The sequence below is a fragment of the Lissotriton vulgaris genome, chromosome 9, assembly GCF_964263255.1.
Source record: "Lissotriton vulgaris chromosome 9, aLisVul1.2, whole genome shotgun sequence".
NCBI lineage: Eukaryota > Metazoa > Chordata > Amphibia > Caudata > Salamandridae > Lissotriton > Lissotriton vulgaris.
This window is the reverse complement of record NC_141697.1, coordinates 54,139,675-54,156,167: the sequence shown is the minus strand read 5'-3', so window position 1 is coordinate 54,156,167 and position 16,493 is coordinate 54,139,675. Positions and strand designations below refer to the sequence as shown.

Sequence of the window (16,493 nt, the reverse complement as noted above, 5' to 3'; positions counted from 1 at the left end):
GATTTGCTGATATGAATCACTGTCTTGTTCAATTTCGCTGCACAACGTTGATATTGTTGTTGGAGGAAAACTAAGCAAACACAAGGAGAAAACTACCTTTAAATCACATGTGAAACAATTTCTCAGAAAATCTGTTTCAGGGTGTATGACTCACTAGACAACAGGAGTACCATAATTCTTTATCACATTTGTCACATTACCAGCACAAATGTGATAATCTGTGTCAAAACGTGCAACTCTGCATATTTGCAAATACCTTTCCATCGGTTCACTCTCCCTCACATGTATAGTATTGACTCTTGGAACACGTGTGTTTAATTATTATGCTGAAAATGATTTAAACAATAGAATGTCTGTATTTTTCCAGCTTTTCCGACTGCTGTTTCGGCTTCTTTAACTATGTAAAGCGCTCATATGTCTGTTTGAATTATATTTGCACTACAAGCAGGGCCGCTGGAATTATGCGACAGTGGAAGACCAAGTTATGTAATAGGTTGAATAAATATGCAACAAAAAGAGTAAACTGATATGCCATAAAGTGGCAATTTCTGTGATCGTATTAGATCGCTGTTTTGTTGTTAGCACACGTTACCACTATCTATGGAAAGTTTCACAGCATTAGTATGAATTGTAAAGCAGAAGAAGTCACCCCAAGAATTTTAAGCTGGCCATGTCAGCTCTGCAGATGGTCTCCCACCAGGTTTGATGCTCGGTTTAAAAACTTTTGATTTGTTCAAGCAAAGACATTTTTTTTAAAGTTTGCATATTGTGTAGTGAGTGGTGAATTATCTGGTATGTGTGGCAAACCCACAATGAAGCAGAAAACGCTACAGATGCAGAGCCTCATAATTCTACTGGCCTTGATTACATGCTATGTAACGTTAAGTGTGTTTGTGTAAAATGCTGTGTTCAATGGTTTGGCCTCTGTCCCCTTTGCACAGACTCTGGTCTGCGGTTGTGATTCACTCAGCCTAGGTTTGCTACTGGGAAGGTTCCTACCCAGATAACATTGGTGTGGGTGGTTGGTGGTGTAGAAGGCTTTGGTTCTCCTTGTGAGGGTGAAAGCGCAGTTTGAAGTGGTTTGCCTGTATGTTGTGTCCCGCAGTGGAGTTTGAGACCTGCGCCCCCCTGCCTAGTCTATCCATGCAAGTTCATTTTAGATCATGGCTACTCAGACATTTTCTCAGGGGGAAAAAAAGTAGAGTTTGGGTTGTGCCTGAGGGCTGCATCTAGGCACTGGCACTCCCCACCCTGCCTCACTCCCTTGTTTCCTTGGGATTTATTTGAAAAGAAGGCACATTAGCCCTGTTTCAAAAAGCACGTTAACGCGATACCAAAATTGTGGATTTCGCATACATTTTATTTACAAATACGTCTGGGATTGGTAAATACATGTTTTTCAAAACCTCACCTCAGTTTGTAGGCGCAGGTATGCATTTTAGCGTGCGCTTACAAAAATGACGTGACTCCCAAGTCATTGTACCTTTATTTTTAACAATATTTGTAGCCTTGTTGCATGTACACCATTGCTGAAAATCATTGCCAACGCCAATAGGTGCAAGCACAGCAAGCCCAGACACGTATGAGAATTAAAGGTTCAGGTGGCCTGGACTGGTTAAGCAAGTAGCACTGTATCCAGGTGTGTAAAAGTTCAGAAGCAAAATACCTGTGCCTGATAAAGGGATTAACCAGTACAGAGTAGTGAATGATGCCGGTAGGTTGCAATAAGTTTAATGGATGAGACGTGGCTTTGCCAAGGCTTGTTCGGTGTAGGTGTCTGTGATACATTTTATAAACAGTTACATGCAGGTTAAATACACCATTTCAGCTACAGTTTATTTTGTTCTCTTTAGCTACCTGACTGACCGCCTTCCCACACTCACTCACTTATAGTGCTCATACTTTCTTATACACTTTTCAGGCACGAGCAGGGCTGCCTTGCAGAAAGTACAAGCTAGACTGCCTGTAGAAACAAAGCTGATTCGCAAAGTAGGACAAAATATACCTGTACAACGTCAGTTTTTGTTTCAGGGCTTTGATTCTATAGTCATTTCAGTTTGTTTTATGGGCAGGTCCACCCTGCTCATAAAACAAGCTTCACTAACTAAAGAAAGAAAGCCCAGAGTTACAAAACGATGTTACTTGGCTAACGCCAGCAACAAAGAGAATGGCGCTCAAGCACTCTTCTCTGCTGCAACTCTTGGCTTACGAGGGGAGTTGGAGGAAGATTTGCGGCTGCAAGCAGGGCTGGACTGGCCGTAGCGGGCATCGTGTGTTTCCCCGGTGAGCCTCCAGGGCGGGGCTGGTTTTAGACCTCTGGGGGGCTGGTTTTATTACCGGGGGCAGGAAATATTGGCCCCTGTACCAAAAGCAGCTGCAGTGTTTTCATTCGCCCTCCCACTCCCCATGGCTGGTCAACTCAATTGCCATGGCCAGTTTGAGTTCCCAGGGGCAGATTTACAAGCCCCTTGCGCCACATTTGCGTCACTTTCCCCATGTTAAAAATGACGCAAAAGTGGCGCAAGGGCATTGTAAATAAGGCCCCCAGTCCGGCCCTGGCCGCAAGAGGAGTGCCGGGCCATACTTTGACAGCCACTGTTTCAAGAGGGCCCTTTTTCTGGCGTCTAAAAAACATTTGATTTAAATAAATAAAATGGGGACAACAGATGTTCCGTGTTAGTAATTGAAATATTTAAATGCAAAAAAAAAAAAACTCTGCGGATGGTGTTATTCTGTCAGCTCTTCACTTAAAAGTGGTGAAATCGTGTTATATTGGTCCTGCCAGTTATTAATTAAAAACTAAGCAAATCGTGATGTTTAGGTCTTGCCAGATCTGCACATACAACGAAGCCAAAATGTGTCATTTTCGTGGTAGTCAATCTTCACTTAAAACTAAACAAATAGTGTTGTTTTTAACCTGTTCGAACACACAGTTCGGCCCCCTCCTACACCCTCCCCCCACCTGGACGGTGTGCAGGTTTGACGAATACAAACATTTGTGACTTTAACCTGTAGCAGTCCCTCCTGGTTAAAGCAGTGTTGGTTCCCCAGACAGTGCTGCGGGCCCGTGTTGATTGCATCCGATCTCATGGCCAGGGCCACTAGAATTATGCGATTGTGTGGCCGCAAAGATTCCCGTATGATTATAGATTTACCGCATTTGCCACATAATCCATCATCTGCTGCAAATTTAACAAAGAATTTATTGAAGCTCAAACGGTTCAGGAGTTACCAAAAAACGCAAAGACACGTTGCAGCGCAGTGGAAAGCACTTTGCAAACATTGACCGGTCACCTTTCTGCATCTTTGAGCACCAAGATGCTCCTTGGAGCGTTAGCAGCGCTATATAAGTGTGATTTTACATTACATCACATTACATCACATCTTATTGCTATGTTTGGGTGTTAAACTGGTGCTAAAGAGCTGCAGCTAATGCCCAGACAGTGTTAACAAGTGTAAAAATGACAAAATAATGAAGTAATACTGTCACAAAATATGCCGCATCATTTGCTTTTTCTTGCTGCATAATTTACTCAGACCTGCCGCATAATTTGGCCTTCTCCTGCCGCATAATTCCAGTGGCCCTGCCCACGCCTCATAGCTCTGGGGGCGTCGAGGGATGAACCATCAGAACCCCAGGACTGACTAGGGGTGGGGGTACTAAACTAACCTCGGCGTTTACCTGGAGATGGTCAAATATTAGTGCATAGAGGGGGAGGGGCGGGAGGAAGTGAGGTGGGGTGATAACAGGCAGGTCCATGCCCCTATCAGGCCGGCCCTGCCATCTGCACACACCATTAGCAGCTCGCAGGAGGCCGCAGAACCGCCTAATCAGCCCTTTCCGATAATCTCTATTGGCCTACACTTTCAGCTGATACCGGCCTGCCACACACAGGCCGGGTCAGGCCCTGGCAGGGACAACATTTGCAGGAAGCTTGACAGAGCAAAGAAACCCCTATCTGGGGCCCTGTCCCGATAGCTGGAGGGGCCGCCTGGCCTGAGGAATTCCTCGTCATCGATTAGGAAATGTGTCAGCCGTGTTGACACACCCAACCCACTTTACAGTCACTTTTTTTCCAATCGTTTTTATAAAAGGACATATTTTCACGTTATATTGTGGTGTTTCGTTTTTTTCCTGGTGTATATTCTGCCTTCCAAAAGAGAATCAAATCTTGGCAGAAATGAGGGGGAGGCAGGGGCATATAGTGTGCTTCGCCCAGGATCGGAATAAGCCAATAGAGGAAGCCGGGATTTGCTAGTTAACCACATCTTTTTTTTTTTTTTTTTATTTCTTTCTAGTGATCACTTGGTTTGCATGAAGTTAGTCTATTCTTGCCGCTTTTCCAAATTCCTGCTGATAGATTTGCCACCTTAATTGCAAAGTTTCATGCTTTCTCTACATTTGCGAAACATTGTGATTTTTTTAGACAATTTTATGTCAGAGGACTAATTTAGAGAAACATTCTGAATGCATTTGCCAATGTGCTTAAAAATTCCACAAAGTTTCGACAGCGTCCACATTTTTGCACGCGCTTGTCTTTAAATACCTGTGACCCCCCCTCTTTGTGCTTCCTATCTATGCTTGGATTGTATTCAGCTGTTGACGTAAACGTGCCTTTGTCTCTAGCAAGCAGGCCTAGGACAGAGTTTATTTCGGGGTGCTGTTGAGCAGTCCACAACGCTCCCCCTCTTGGTTCGATTCCTTGGGGCTGGCTCATGGGACCCCCGAAAGCGGCCCTGGCGTATTTCGCATCAGAGCAGTAAGTGACGGCGTCCCGCCGGCTGACCCCGTGTGACCCCGGTCGGACTGGCCGGTTGATGGACAAGGCAGCTCTCCCAAGGAAGGGCGCGAGATAACGCTGAATAGCAGAGCCCTTCCTTCCGGCCAGGGCAGGTTTTGGGTTTCCATGAACGAGAGGCCCTTGAGAGGGGACCCCTTATGGTGAGTGAGGGGACAGGACGTCTTGGCTGCTGGGAATTTCGTGAGTCAACATTCGAGAGTCACAAACACCTCGTGGCCAGAAGTGTTGTTATGTGGCTGACTCACTCAACGTATGTTGCTGCCAGAGTCCTCCTTTTAAAACGAAAAGAACAAAATCACCCAAAAACTGCAGATAACTGAAATTAAGGGTTTCACCCGGATGTACATACCTGGACAACGGGGCATTTGAAAGTCGCCAGGTGTATGTCTGTGTTTGTAAATGTGCAAAAGGCTGTCTGAACACACATTTGTACAAGCAAAAAAAACTTCACTTTTGTGCAGTTGCTTTTTACATTTTTTTTATTATTAACTGGAAAAGTATTTTTCCTGCCGATAAATTATTTTCCCTTCAGTCACACCGGTTCTGTGGGGGGTCCTTTCTCACCCTAGAAGGGGTTTATTTCTGCCCTTGCACAAGCGTGATTCCGGTCATCCACAATGTATGAGTGTTTGTGGGTTTCCCTGCTTGCCAGGGCATCCGAAGCCTTGAGCGCCCTCTTCCCACCCCGGAGTAGGATTTACTCAATGTGCAATATTAGGCCTTTGTGGGCCAGCCTTGCACGAATAAATTGGTTGGCGACCAGTTGTTCATATTTTGCAAACTCCTTGCACTCATAACAAGTCATTTGCACCGGAAGTTGAACATAAGGTGCACATGAGTTCGTGATTTGAGGCTTTGGTATTCTTCTGAAGTCAGAGGTCGTGTGCAATTTTCTGCAAATGCACTTTTTTGCACTGGTTTAAAAAGTGTTATGTGGGATAAGTGTTCCTGTTCTCTGCCCACACCCGGGGCAGCATTGACACTTTGATTTACACGTGCCTGGCACATTCTGGTGTAATCAGATGTAGAAATGTGTGGAACATGCACTGTGACATGTTGGGCTCCTCACTGTTGTATGATGTGCGCATGTTTGCACTGAGTTTCCATGAACACACTAAGGCGATGGGCCGATTCCTTGCAATAAGTCGAACCGCTGGCCATTGCTCGTAGCAGCGTTCCAGGGGTTAGACTTATTGCAAGCATGTGTGTCTTATTTAATGCCCCAAGTGGCAAGGGTATGCCCAGACGTGAGTTCCATGCACACTGTGCCACTGGAACCAAGCTATGCCTGGCTGAGGAGCCCATAACGAGGGTGAAACCGGTCCCGAGTTGCTCGGGTTCTGGTTCAGGGAGGACCTGGTCTAGCACTTCAGGGTGGACTGTTCCTATTGCCAAAGCCTCCCCGCAACTCTGGAAGGTGCACAAAGGGCTGCTTCGCTGGGTCCTCGCCTGGGGGGTCGGTGGCGTGATGCGCCGCCACCCCGCAGTTTGGTCGGTAGTGATTGGATCATGGTAGGGCAGCACCGCTAGAAGCACTTAAAGTGCTTCCGGGTCGAATGTCTGCCAAGCACACCAGGCCCACCCTATTGGAGCAGGGTCAAGGCTGATTTGGATATGGCAGGGTCCAAACTGACGTGTGGGTTGGTGAGCAAAATAACGATGGACTGGAATGCGGCCCAAGTGATTGTCAGTGGTAAGATTTATTGCAAGCAGCCGCCCATCGCCTCTTGTGGGTTTGATTGTATTCTTGACCAGCGCTCTAACCCACCACCCCGTGGGTGCCTAGTGGCCTAATCCGGATTTGTGGGTGGTTTAAATCGCTCTCCAGCTTTTCAGGCGTGTGCATTTGCGCTCCACCAGTTTACGGTCTTTCTCTGTATTGTGGTACGTGAAGCCTTAATTTAATGGAGGGGTAAACTGGAATGCAGGTGCCATATTGTGAGGCAAAGCCTTCGACTGAGATGCGGAAACATAGTCCGGCTAAACTCGAGAACTCTGGCTTTACACATGAATTTATTTTTGCGCCATGTGCGTGCACACATTATACGTTTGTGTGTTTTTTTGTGATTAGCGAAGCACGTAAAGTCTGCATGGGCCATTTGAGGCTCTTTTTTTCAAGCACAAATGACACCCTCGGTGAATAGACTGCTTCTTCCGCCTCCTTTCCCACCGACACATGGGACGTGGTGGTGCGACCACACTGGGGCGGTGTTTACAGCACTGAGTAGGCCTTCTGTGTACGAGCCAGTATCTCTGTATACAGAAAACCCCAGCCTTCTCTTCAGCAGGCGGTGTCTGTTCCCTGGTCATTTATTTTAGCTCAAAACTGCAGTATTTATAATGAAACATGAAGTAACCCCCCCAGTGCCCACCTCACTGGCCCTTTGGACCCCTAGGACATGCGCCCCGGTGTCGGGTGGCGGAGGAGCTTTGCCTCTCATTCCAGCGTTAACATTTTAAAAAGAAAACGATAGGTCTTTATTATTGTTTTATTTTTCTGTCAATAGCTGACTCTTTGGGGCGGGGCCTAATTCAGGGCCGTCATGGAGGGGGAGTGGTGGGCAGGGCACTGTTAGTGCGCATGTCGATTCACCAGCCCATTTCAGGATGGCCAAACCGACATACGCACTGAAGCGGTCTCTACCCCGAGCTGCGTTGTCTGGTTGGAGACAGCAAGCACAGGCTCCCAGATTTACTGGGAGCGCAAATCCTCGGCGCCCAGGCCAATCCTGACGCTGCTTTCATGCTGCCAGCTAGAAGAGCAGCCAATCACATAAGGTTTAAGACAAATCCTCATCAAGGACGCAGGGGTTTCATTTTACAGGGTAATGCATTCTGGGAATTGTAGTCAAGGGTCACTCCATTTGTTCCAGGTGGAGAAGCACACACCAAAACAGTAGTTTGTGTTAATTTAAAAAAACAGAAGCCTGGGGCCCGAAGCATCATGTCCTTCGTGACATGGAGTTATGTGGTAACCTTACTGTTAGTGACTGTGAACTATGACTTGTACCATTTGGCAGCCATGACACTAGTGTTGTTTTAAAGGTCGGTTGGCTTCAGTTTTTAGGCGCCCTGATTTCCTTCTGTCTCAGCTGCCAAAGAGCCTTGAGACAGATTTGAAACTCCTTTTCGGCATCCGACGTCTTTGCGGTAATGGAAGGCTGCCACCTAGCTGCGGAGAGCGGAATATATGTGTGTTTCCACGGGAAGCTGAAACCAGACCAACGCGAGGCAGGCGGTTTTGAAATGTTCTCTACCACATCTTTTTATATTTCGTCTTTTTTATTCCTGATACTTCGAAGTTAATATGGGAGTCCCTCGCGTTTCTTTGAGTGGAGAAACAAGCCTTCTTTTTTGTTCACATGTCTGATTTTTCCTAACTTTATATTAAAAACAGATTAGCCGTTGTATGTTCATAATTCTCGTTTTTAGAATTCGACGTTGCAAATACGGTTACTAGATAACTCCATCCATGTTTACGTGCACGAATGTCGCAGTGTTGCGCAAATTGCGTGATGCGCATACAATTAGCAAAAATCACTGTGCTTTTCTCGTGTGAAAATGGAACACGTGGGCATAAATCAGTCATGAAACTGGCAGGGGCATTAGTTCGACGAGAATGTATATATCGCATGACTTGTATTTACTTAGGCAGTCCAAAGTTTCCACACGTGAATTTTGTGAAATTGTACAAATTTAATGTAGCGCAAAATTGCAAATTTTGATAATGTCGTGGGCAGAATGAAATAAAAATGCACAAACCTACCACTAACACCCACCATGGCAACACAAATGTAATTCATTAGTAAACGTTTCAAGTACATTATTTACTTCTTTTTTGTCTTCTATTTTTTTTAATTCTCTTTGCTTTGACTTCTTTTTTAGCCCCTTGAGCTACCCCCACCGACCCAATACGTTTTTCGTCACTGTGTTTACGTTATTTTATTCCCCGTTTCCCCTTAAAGTCGTAATCCCCTGTGCATTTTTCCAACTTCCTTCCCGGCTTTTTTCTGTTTTTCTAAAACCCCGTTTTCTCTATTTTTTTTCTCATTTTCGATGTTTATTATTTTTTTTTTTTTAATTTAGAATATTTCAGAAGCTTTTTCCAGGTAATATAATAGACGTTTTACGGTGATAATTTGTTAACTCTGGAGCGTTACAGCAACACCGGCATCTTGGTAGGATTTTGTTTTGACCCTGCCCCATATCTCTGTCCAGTTGCCCCTTCCCTGACCGACTACAGGGTTTGCAAGTAAAAAATTCCATGTTTGAATAAAACACCCGTCCAGATGTTTCCTTTGCATTGTGGAACTTGTATACATGTTTATCGTAAATTCATGGTTTCCAGTATCTGAATGTAGTAGGGAAACTTGAGGGCTCTGTCACCACTACCGTCTCATAACCTTAGATCCGAGCAGCAGAAGAAGGTGAAAGACACGTATTCATCCTTTTTTTAAGATTTAGTTGCATTTTAATTCCCATAAACTCGAAGTTAAAGCACGATGATAAGTTGCCGGCACTATTACTCGTCACGTTAAAAGCAGCCCTCAGTGGGCTGCGTGAAGTCGACCCGACCTCAGGCGGTCCCTCCAGAGGTGCCAAGGATCGTCAGGGGTAGCAGCCGCTGCCCTTGCTATCCCGGGAACTGCCCTTGTTAGCTCTGGTCGCAGCGGCCATGACGTCAGCAGGTGCAAATTAAAGGAAACCAGGCGCTACAGAGGTTTCAGGTGACCCCCAGGCCATGTGTGACGTCATATGCCACCAGCACTTCGAGTCGCAGTGTTCAGAATGAAACTACGAATACTAGAATGCAAGACGATGTCCATAGCGCCAAGACTACACAACAGTGTGAATGCGACAGCTCTGAATCTGTATCCTGTCTTCGCTTGCGACGCGCATGGTTTAAAGGGTATTTAGGCCTCCATGCTCGTGCGCACTATCTGCCCCCGCCTGTACGTCTCTTTCTCATTATAAAAGTGACGCACCGGCGGCGCAAGGAGCTTGTAAATACGTCCTTGGGTGTCCAAGCAACGAACCCCTCCCGGTTTGACCTCTGAATGACCCCCACTTTTAAGAGGCTGGAAGCTGACTTCGTTGCAGGCCTCTCTGGCCCGCCTCGCTCCCGGCCGCTGGCCTGTGATAAAACCTCGGAGGCCCCCAGTGAGGGCCGAGAGCGCCTCATGGCGCCGCCTGCATCCTATTTAGGGCCAGCTGAGGGGAGCAGCCCCCCTCAACGGACCCACTTTAACGCGGCACCCTTTTCTTCTGATAAAAGGGAGATAATGTGATTTATAACGTGTCCTTTTCGCTTTCTTGTTCAAAGCAGATCTTTTTGGCGAACACATCCAAGCTCTGGTCCGACTCCAATCCGCAGAGCCTCTGAAACACCTCAGTCCGTGACTACCGTCTACCAAAACCCAAGTCAATGTAGCGCTTTGAAGTAACCATAAAGAGACGCCATGGTCCCGTGTTTCGTAGGGGCATGCCTGAATAGCTCACCTGTGTTTGTGAGGCCTGGCTTCGGCTAGAGACCGCTTTAGCTGGCATTCAAACTTCGCATAATAATATATATTTTTAAAATCATAAATACAAACACAGTGGGGCTCTGGGTCAACCCTGTTCATCCATTGGTTCTTTAAGATTGACCCTTTTGCTTCTGCGCACCCCCTGCAGCGAGGGTCAAGGGGTCAGCTCACTTGAGCCTTTGACTCTCTTACACTCGGTGACGTCACTCGACTCATCACATTTCCGTTTCCGACAAAACTGCACTTAAGTGTCAGACCTGATGGGACAATGCTTCAAATGGCTAATGTTTTGTGTTTTTTCTTTCCAGTTTTTAGCGGTTTTTGTATCTTTAACTATTTCTTCCAGCTGCAGTAATTCAGTGCTAGCAGTACCTTTTGTTTCCAACACCACGCATCATATTTTCGAGTAATGTGCACTACAATAAAAATGGTTTCTATGTCTGCTATAAATGCAGCTACCTCCGCTGAAGCATTCTTACTGTTCTATTAAAGGTGTGTGTGTGTGTATATATATATCTATATATATGTATACATATATAAGTTTCATCAATCTTAGTCGACAAAACATGACTGAATGAAAGCCACACGTCACCCTACGTGGCTTTTCCTCTCCTTGTAAATACGGCCCCTTTACACGCAGCACTTTGCATTAAAGGGGCGTTCCATGGGTGTTGCTGTGCCCACGCCACACCCATGGAACCAGACACATTTCCAGATTTACGAGGAATCGTGAACCTGGAAATGCATCAGTGTGCTACGACACCCCAGGGGTGGGGTAGCTAGGCACCACAAGGAGAAACGTTTTCCTTTCTCCTTGTTTTTTTTCCTCCGTTAATGTGTGCTGCATAATGCAGCACGCCTTGAAAGAGGAAAATGCCTGCAGTGATTGTTTTTGTGCAGGAAAGTGCACCTTCCTGCACAAAAGCAATCTTCCCACAACGCAGGCATCCTTGCACCATGGTGCAAGGGTGCCTGTGCCGGTGCATGGCAGCGGATTGTGCACCAGTGCTGGGGAGAGCACAGAAATGCAACATTTGATTGTAGATATGTCGCATTCCTGTGCTCTGAAAGTGCCGCAGCGTGGCGCAGCCAAAGGGCTTGCGGTGCCGCGCTGCAGCACTTTCTTGTAGATCTGCCCCTATGTTTCCAATCCTGAGCTATTCTTGTGCAAACTCCTGTTGGTTGCCAGATGTGAGCTTGGAACCAAAGCCCACAGCTCCCAGAATGCACTGAGATGGTCACGAAAGCCCGGTAGAGGAAGTTTGATGTTCTGCAAATGGAGCTGCTGGGAATCCCTCCATAGAGTTACGGTTACCCAATTTCTCCATGTCGTTGGGGCGCAGCTTTTCCAGTCCATAAATTTCCTTTTACAAATCCTTCTACTCCGGTACGTCGGTCCAGTTGAATTGAGCCATGACTTCAAGTCCCAGAATGCTCTGCGATGTCAAATGAAAGAGCTGGACTGGAAACTAGACATCCGAGTGACATGGAGGTATCTGTCCACCCTACCTTGTTACATGAGGAACTTGGGTTATATGAGATAATCACTGGACTTATCGAACAGGCCTCGGCCTAGTGGAAGGCTGGTGGGATTGGAGTGGGATCAGCCATATTTGCTGCTGTGTGCCATGCCTGCCAAGTCTTTCAAAGCAGTGCAAGTCCTATCGATCCATCAAACAAACACTCTATCTAAACAACTGTTGTAAGACTCCCGATGTTTAAGGCATGGGTAAAGTGGACAATTGCCTCCTCCTCCCCCTTCCAAGGGGTTCTCTGAGGAAGTGAACTTTTATTTAAACTTAGTCTTCTCTCTCTCTCTCTCCCTCCCTCCCTCCCTCTCTCTCTCTCTCCCTCTCTCTCTCTCCCCTTCTCTCTCTCTCTCCCTCCCCCTCTCTCTCTCTCTCCCCTTCTCTCTCTCTCTCTCTCTCTCTCTCTCCCCCTTCTCTCTCTCTCTCTCCCCCTTCTCTCTCTCTCTCTCTCTCTCTCTCTCTCTCCCCCTTCTCTCTCTCTCTCTCTCTCTCTCTCTCTCTCTCTCTCTCTCTCTCTCTCTCTCTCTCTCTCCCCTTCTCTCTCTCTCTCTCTCCCCTTCTCTCTCTCTCCCCTTCTCTCTCTCTCTCTCTCTCTCTCCCCTGACTCCGTCTCTCTACTCGCTGTCATCCTAATGATTTTTGGAGTCCCTGGCAAGACACGTTTCAACATTTGTGTAATGCTGTTAAAGTTTGACCTATATGTATGTATGTATGTGTATATATATATATATTCACTGAAAAAACCATAGGTTATAGACCATATATAGTTAGGGATTAGCATTTAAAAAACCTTATTTTATTTGCACAAAACCATTGAAATTCCATATATAGTTAGTTGCACTAACTATATATCGCGGACCCGCAATCCACTGCTAATGATGTCACATATTACATCATTCATGACATGGTCAGTGACATCACTGATGACATCACTGATGACATCTCAAATGACATCACTGATGACATCACTGATGACATCTCAAATGACATCACTGATGACAACATCCAGTGACTGTATGTTTCTGAAATTTCAAAATATGTCTTACATATTGAAGAATGAGTGGATGTATAAGTGTCTGGATGAAGGATTTAGTAGGTGCATGACTGACTGTATGAGAGAATGATTAAATGTGTCTCACTGAGTGCATGGGTTAGTGATTAAAGTGTCTTAATTTGGCAATCATTATTTATGTTCTTCTGTAAACTGCTGCATGTTTAAATCAGTAGCTATATCAGTAACTATATGGGTTATTGAATGGTTGCCCAAGTATTTGTATGGGAGACTGATTATGTGTGTGGGTGGCTGGGAGGTGTATAACTCTGTGCATAGATGTGTGAGCAGTTGATTCCCTAGGTGTATGGGTTCAAAAGTGCATGTAGAAACAGCTGTATGGACAGTTGACTGTGTGCATGAGTATATTGGTGAGTGAATGGATATCTCAGTTCTACATGTCAAAGTAAGTACATATGTAAAACACACTCCATGTGAGAGTTGACATATATAAATAACTGAACATAAGAGCCAGTGAATGTGAGAGTGGCTGTATGAATCATTGTGAACTTGTATCAAGGATTGTATAAGAGAGTAAATATGTGTTAGTATATGTTTGAATAAGTAAGGTGTGTATAACTGTATAGTTGAGGAAATGGAGGTGTGATTGATTCTTTGCATGACTGACTAGGTGTGTGAGTAACTCCATGGATGTGTGACAGTCTGTGAGTGCCTGTTTACACTGAGTGTATCTAAGGTTATATTAGAGTCTGAAGATGTATTATCACATAAATGATATCCTCAGTGATGTAATCAGTAATGTCAAATGAGATGTCAGTGATGTCATCAGTGATGTCATTTGAGATGCCATCAGTGATGTCATCAGTGATGTCATTTGAGATGTCATCAGTGATGTCATCAGTGATGTCACTGACCATGTCATGAATGATGTAATATGTGACATCATTAGCAGTGGATTGCGGGTCCGCGATATATAGTTAGTGCAACTAACTATATATGGAATTTCAATGGTTTTGTGCAAATAAAATAAGGTTTTTTAAATGCTAATCCCTAACTATATATGGTCTATAACCTATGGGTTTTTCAGTGAATTTTCAAGGTTTTGTAAATGCAAATTCCTAACTATATATGGTCTATAACCTATGGTTTTTTCTGTGAATTTCATTGGTTTTTTAAAAGCTAATATCTATAGCTGTAAAATATATTCTTTATTAAGTGACGTATCACGTAGCCCGTGAGACGCCTCATGATGCATCGCATAACCGTGACGTATCGTCTCTGCAGCGCAAACCAAACCCAAAACGTAAGCGCGCCAGAACACGCTTAAAGATATATATATATTTTTTTAACCTTAATTAGACAAAATCCACACGTGCACATATCACAAACGTTCAAAAAACACAATATGTCGGACTCCCGTTACGCGGCCGGTTAGCTGCCCGGTTAACGTACCAGGAAGCACCTTTACCGCGAAAAATCGCAAATTTTTTTTTTCACCCCCCAGGGAACTTTAATAGCCCCCTCATCAATCCTAGGGGTTCAGGAGGGGTCTGCCTTACCCCTTTCATTCATTTACACCTTTTTTTTTCCACCTCTTGTCTCTCGATCCCACAGAGAGACAAGATGGCGGCCGCTCCAGACTGTTTACAATGATAACAGCCAATCAGCTTCTCCTCAGACTCCCGTTACACTGCCGGTTAGCTTCCCGGTTAGCTGCCCGGTTAGCTGCCCGGTTCGCGTACCAAGACGCGTCTCTACGGCGAAAAAATCGGTTTTTTTTTTTTTTTTTTTGGGGCCCCGCGTGGCTTTATAATATCCCCCTCATCAATCCTAGGGGGTCAGAAGGGGTGTACCTTGCCCTCTTTCCTTCATTTCCCCCTTTGTTTTGGCCTCCTCTTGTCTCTCGATCCTACCGAGAGACAAGATGGCGGCCGCTCCGGACTGTTTACAATGTTGACAGCCAATCAGCTACTCCTCAGACTCCCGTTACACTGCCGGTTAGCTTCCCGGTTAGCTGCCCGGTTAGCTGCCCGGTTCGCGTACCAAGACGCGTCTCTACGGCGAAAAAATCTGAATTTTTTTTTTTTTTTTTTGGGCCCGGCGTGGCTCTATAATATCCCCCTCATCAATCCTAGGGGGTCAGAAGGGGTCTACCTTGCCCCCTTTCCTTCATTTCCCCCTTTGTTTTGGCCTCCTCTTGTCTCTCGATCCTACTGAGAGACAAGATGGCGGACGCTCCGGACTGTTTAGAATGTTGACAGACACCGGAGAGCCAATCAGCTTCGCTTCGCAAAGTTCCGATACGCGAAAAGTTCGCGAACCGGAGCGCTGCCCGGAGCGCTGTTACAGATATATATCTTGTTTTAAACGTTAATTTCTCAAAATTCACTGAAGCACATATATTGAGACCTAGCAAAGGCACATCGGGCTAACAGTCCCTACAATTTTGCCAAGTTTCGTGGAAATCCATTCAGCCGTTCGGGCTAAAAGTGAGGCCAACCGCCCTATGGAAATTAACATGGGAAAAACGCGTTTTGGGACCCCCCTTTTTTCTCGGCCCCCCCTTGACGAACCCCCCCCAAATTTACAGGAGCTGCTCAGAAACAAAATGTGCCATTTTCCTGAAAATTTCAGCCAATTCCGTCCACAAACGCCAAAGTTATTAGGCATAGAATTTTCAAAAGTTCCATAGAGAAAAAATCCTAACTATATATACCTACTGGCTATCGACAGTAGGTAATATATATATATATATATATATATATATATATATATATATATATATATATATATATATATATATATATATATAATTTGTAGTGTTCAGAATCATGGAGGGCAAGAGTCATCAGAAAATGGGTAATACAATTCAAATTTGTTGCATAAAGGGTTCCCCAAAATGTGTCTTGCCCTGGGCCCCCCAAGACCTTATTATGACAATGCCCCCCCCCCCCCCCAACAGCCAAGTGCAGCTCAGATTTCATGTGACTGAGCTTGAGGCGGGAGCAGTAGGCATGGTTCGCCTACAAGCCTCAACAGGACCGGCTGAACTGGGCGGAGCAGGTACACAGCCATGCTTGGGACTGCAGACGTGGTTACCAGTGGGCTCAAACAGCTGCTTGTTAGCATGAAAGTGTTTTGTTTTTTTAAACAAATCGACTGACAAAATACATGTTTTTTTTTCTTCTCTCCTCTGTTTTAGGTTTATAAACGCCAGAAGAAGAATAGTACAGCCTATGATCGACCAGTCGAATAGAGCAGGTAAGTCTCAGGCCTTCAGAGTTCATTTCCCATCATGCCTCTCGTTTCTGCAAGCCTCAGGCCTTCAGAGTTCCTTTCCTATCATACCTCTCGTTTCTGCAAGTCTCAGGCCTTCAAAGTTAATTTCCCATCATGCCTTTCGTTTCTGCAAGCCTCAGGCCTTTAAAGTTAATTTCCCATCATGCCTCTCGTTTCTGCAAGCCTCAGGTCTTCAGAGTTCATTTCCCACCATGCCTCTCGTTTCTTTAAAGTTCATTTCCCATCATGCCTCTCGTTTCTGCAAGCCTCAGGTCTTCAGAGTTCATTTCCCACCATGCCTCTCGTTTCTTTAAAGTTCATTTCCCATCATGCCTTTCGTTTCTGC

The 16,493-nt window shown here is 45.4% G+C and overlaps 1 protein-coding gene across 13 annotated transcripts in view; it reads left to right on the top strand.

The window, feature by feature from the left end:
* Window positions 1-16,493, top strand: part of MEIS2 (Meis homeobox 2) — a 311,789-nt gene that overhangs the window by 277,347 nt on the left and 17,949 nt on the right. For all 13 annotated transcript variants that reach the window (XM_086937010.1, XM_086937018.1, XM_086937009.1 and 10 more), the window contains one exon: window positions 16,071-16,129. In XM_086937010.1, the coding sequence (XP_086793136.1) occupies window positions 16,071-16,129 (59 nt within the window). The remainder of the gene's footprint in view (window positions 1-16,070; window positions 16,130-16,493) is intronic.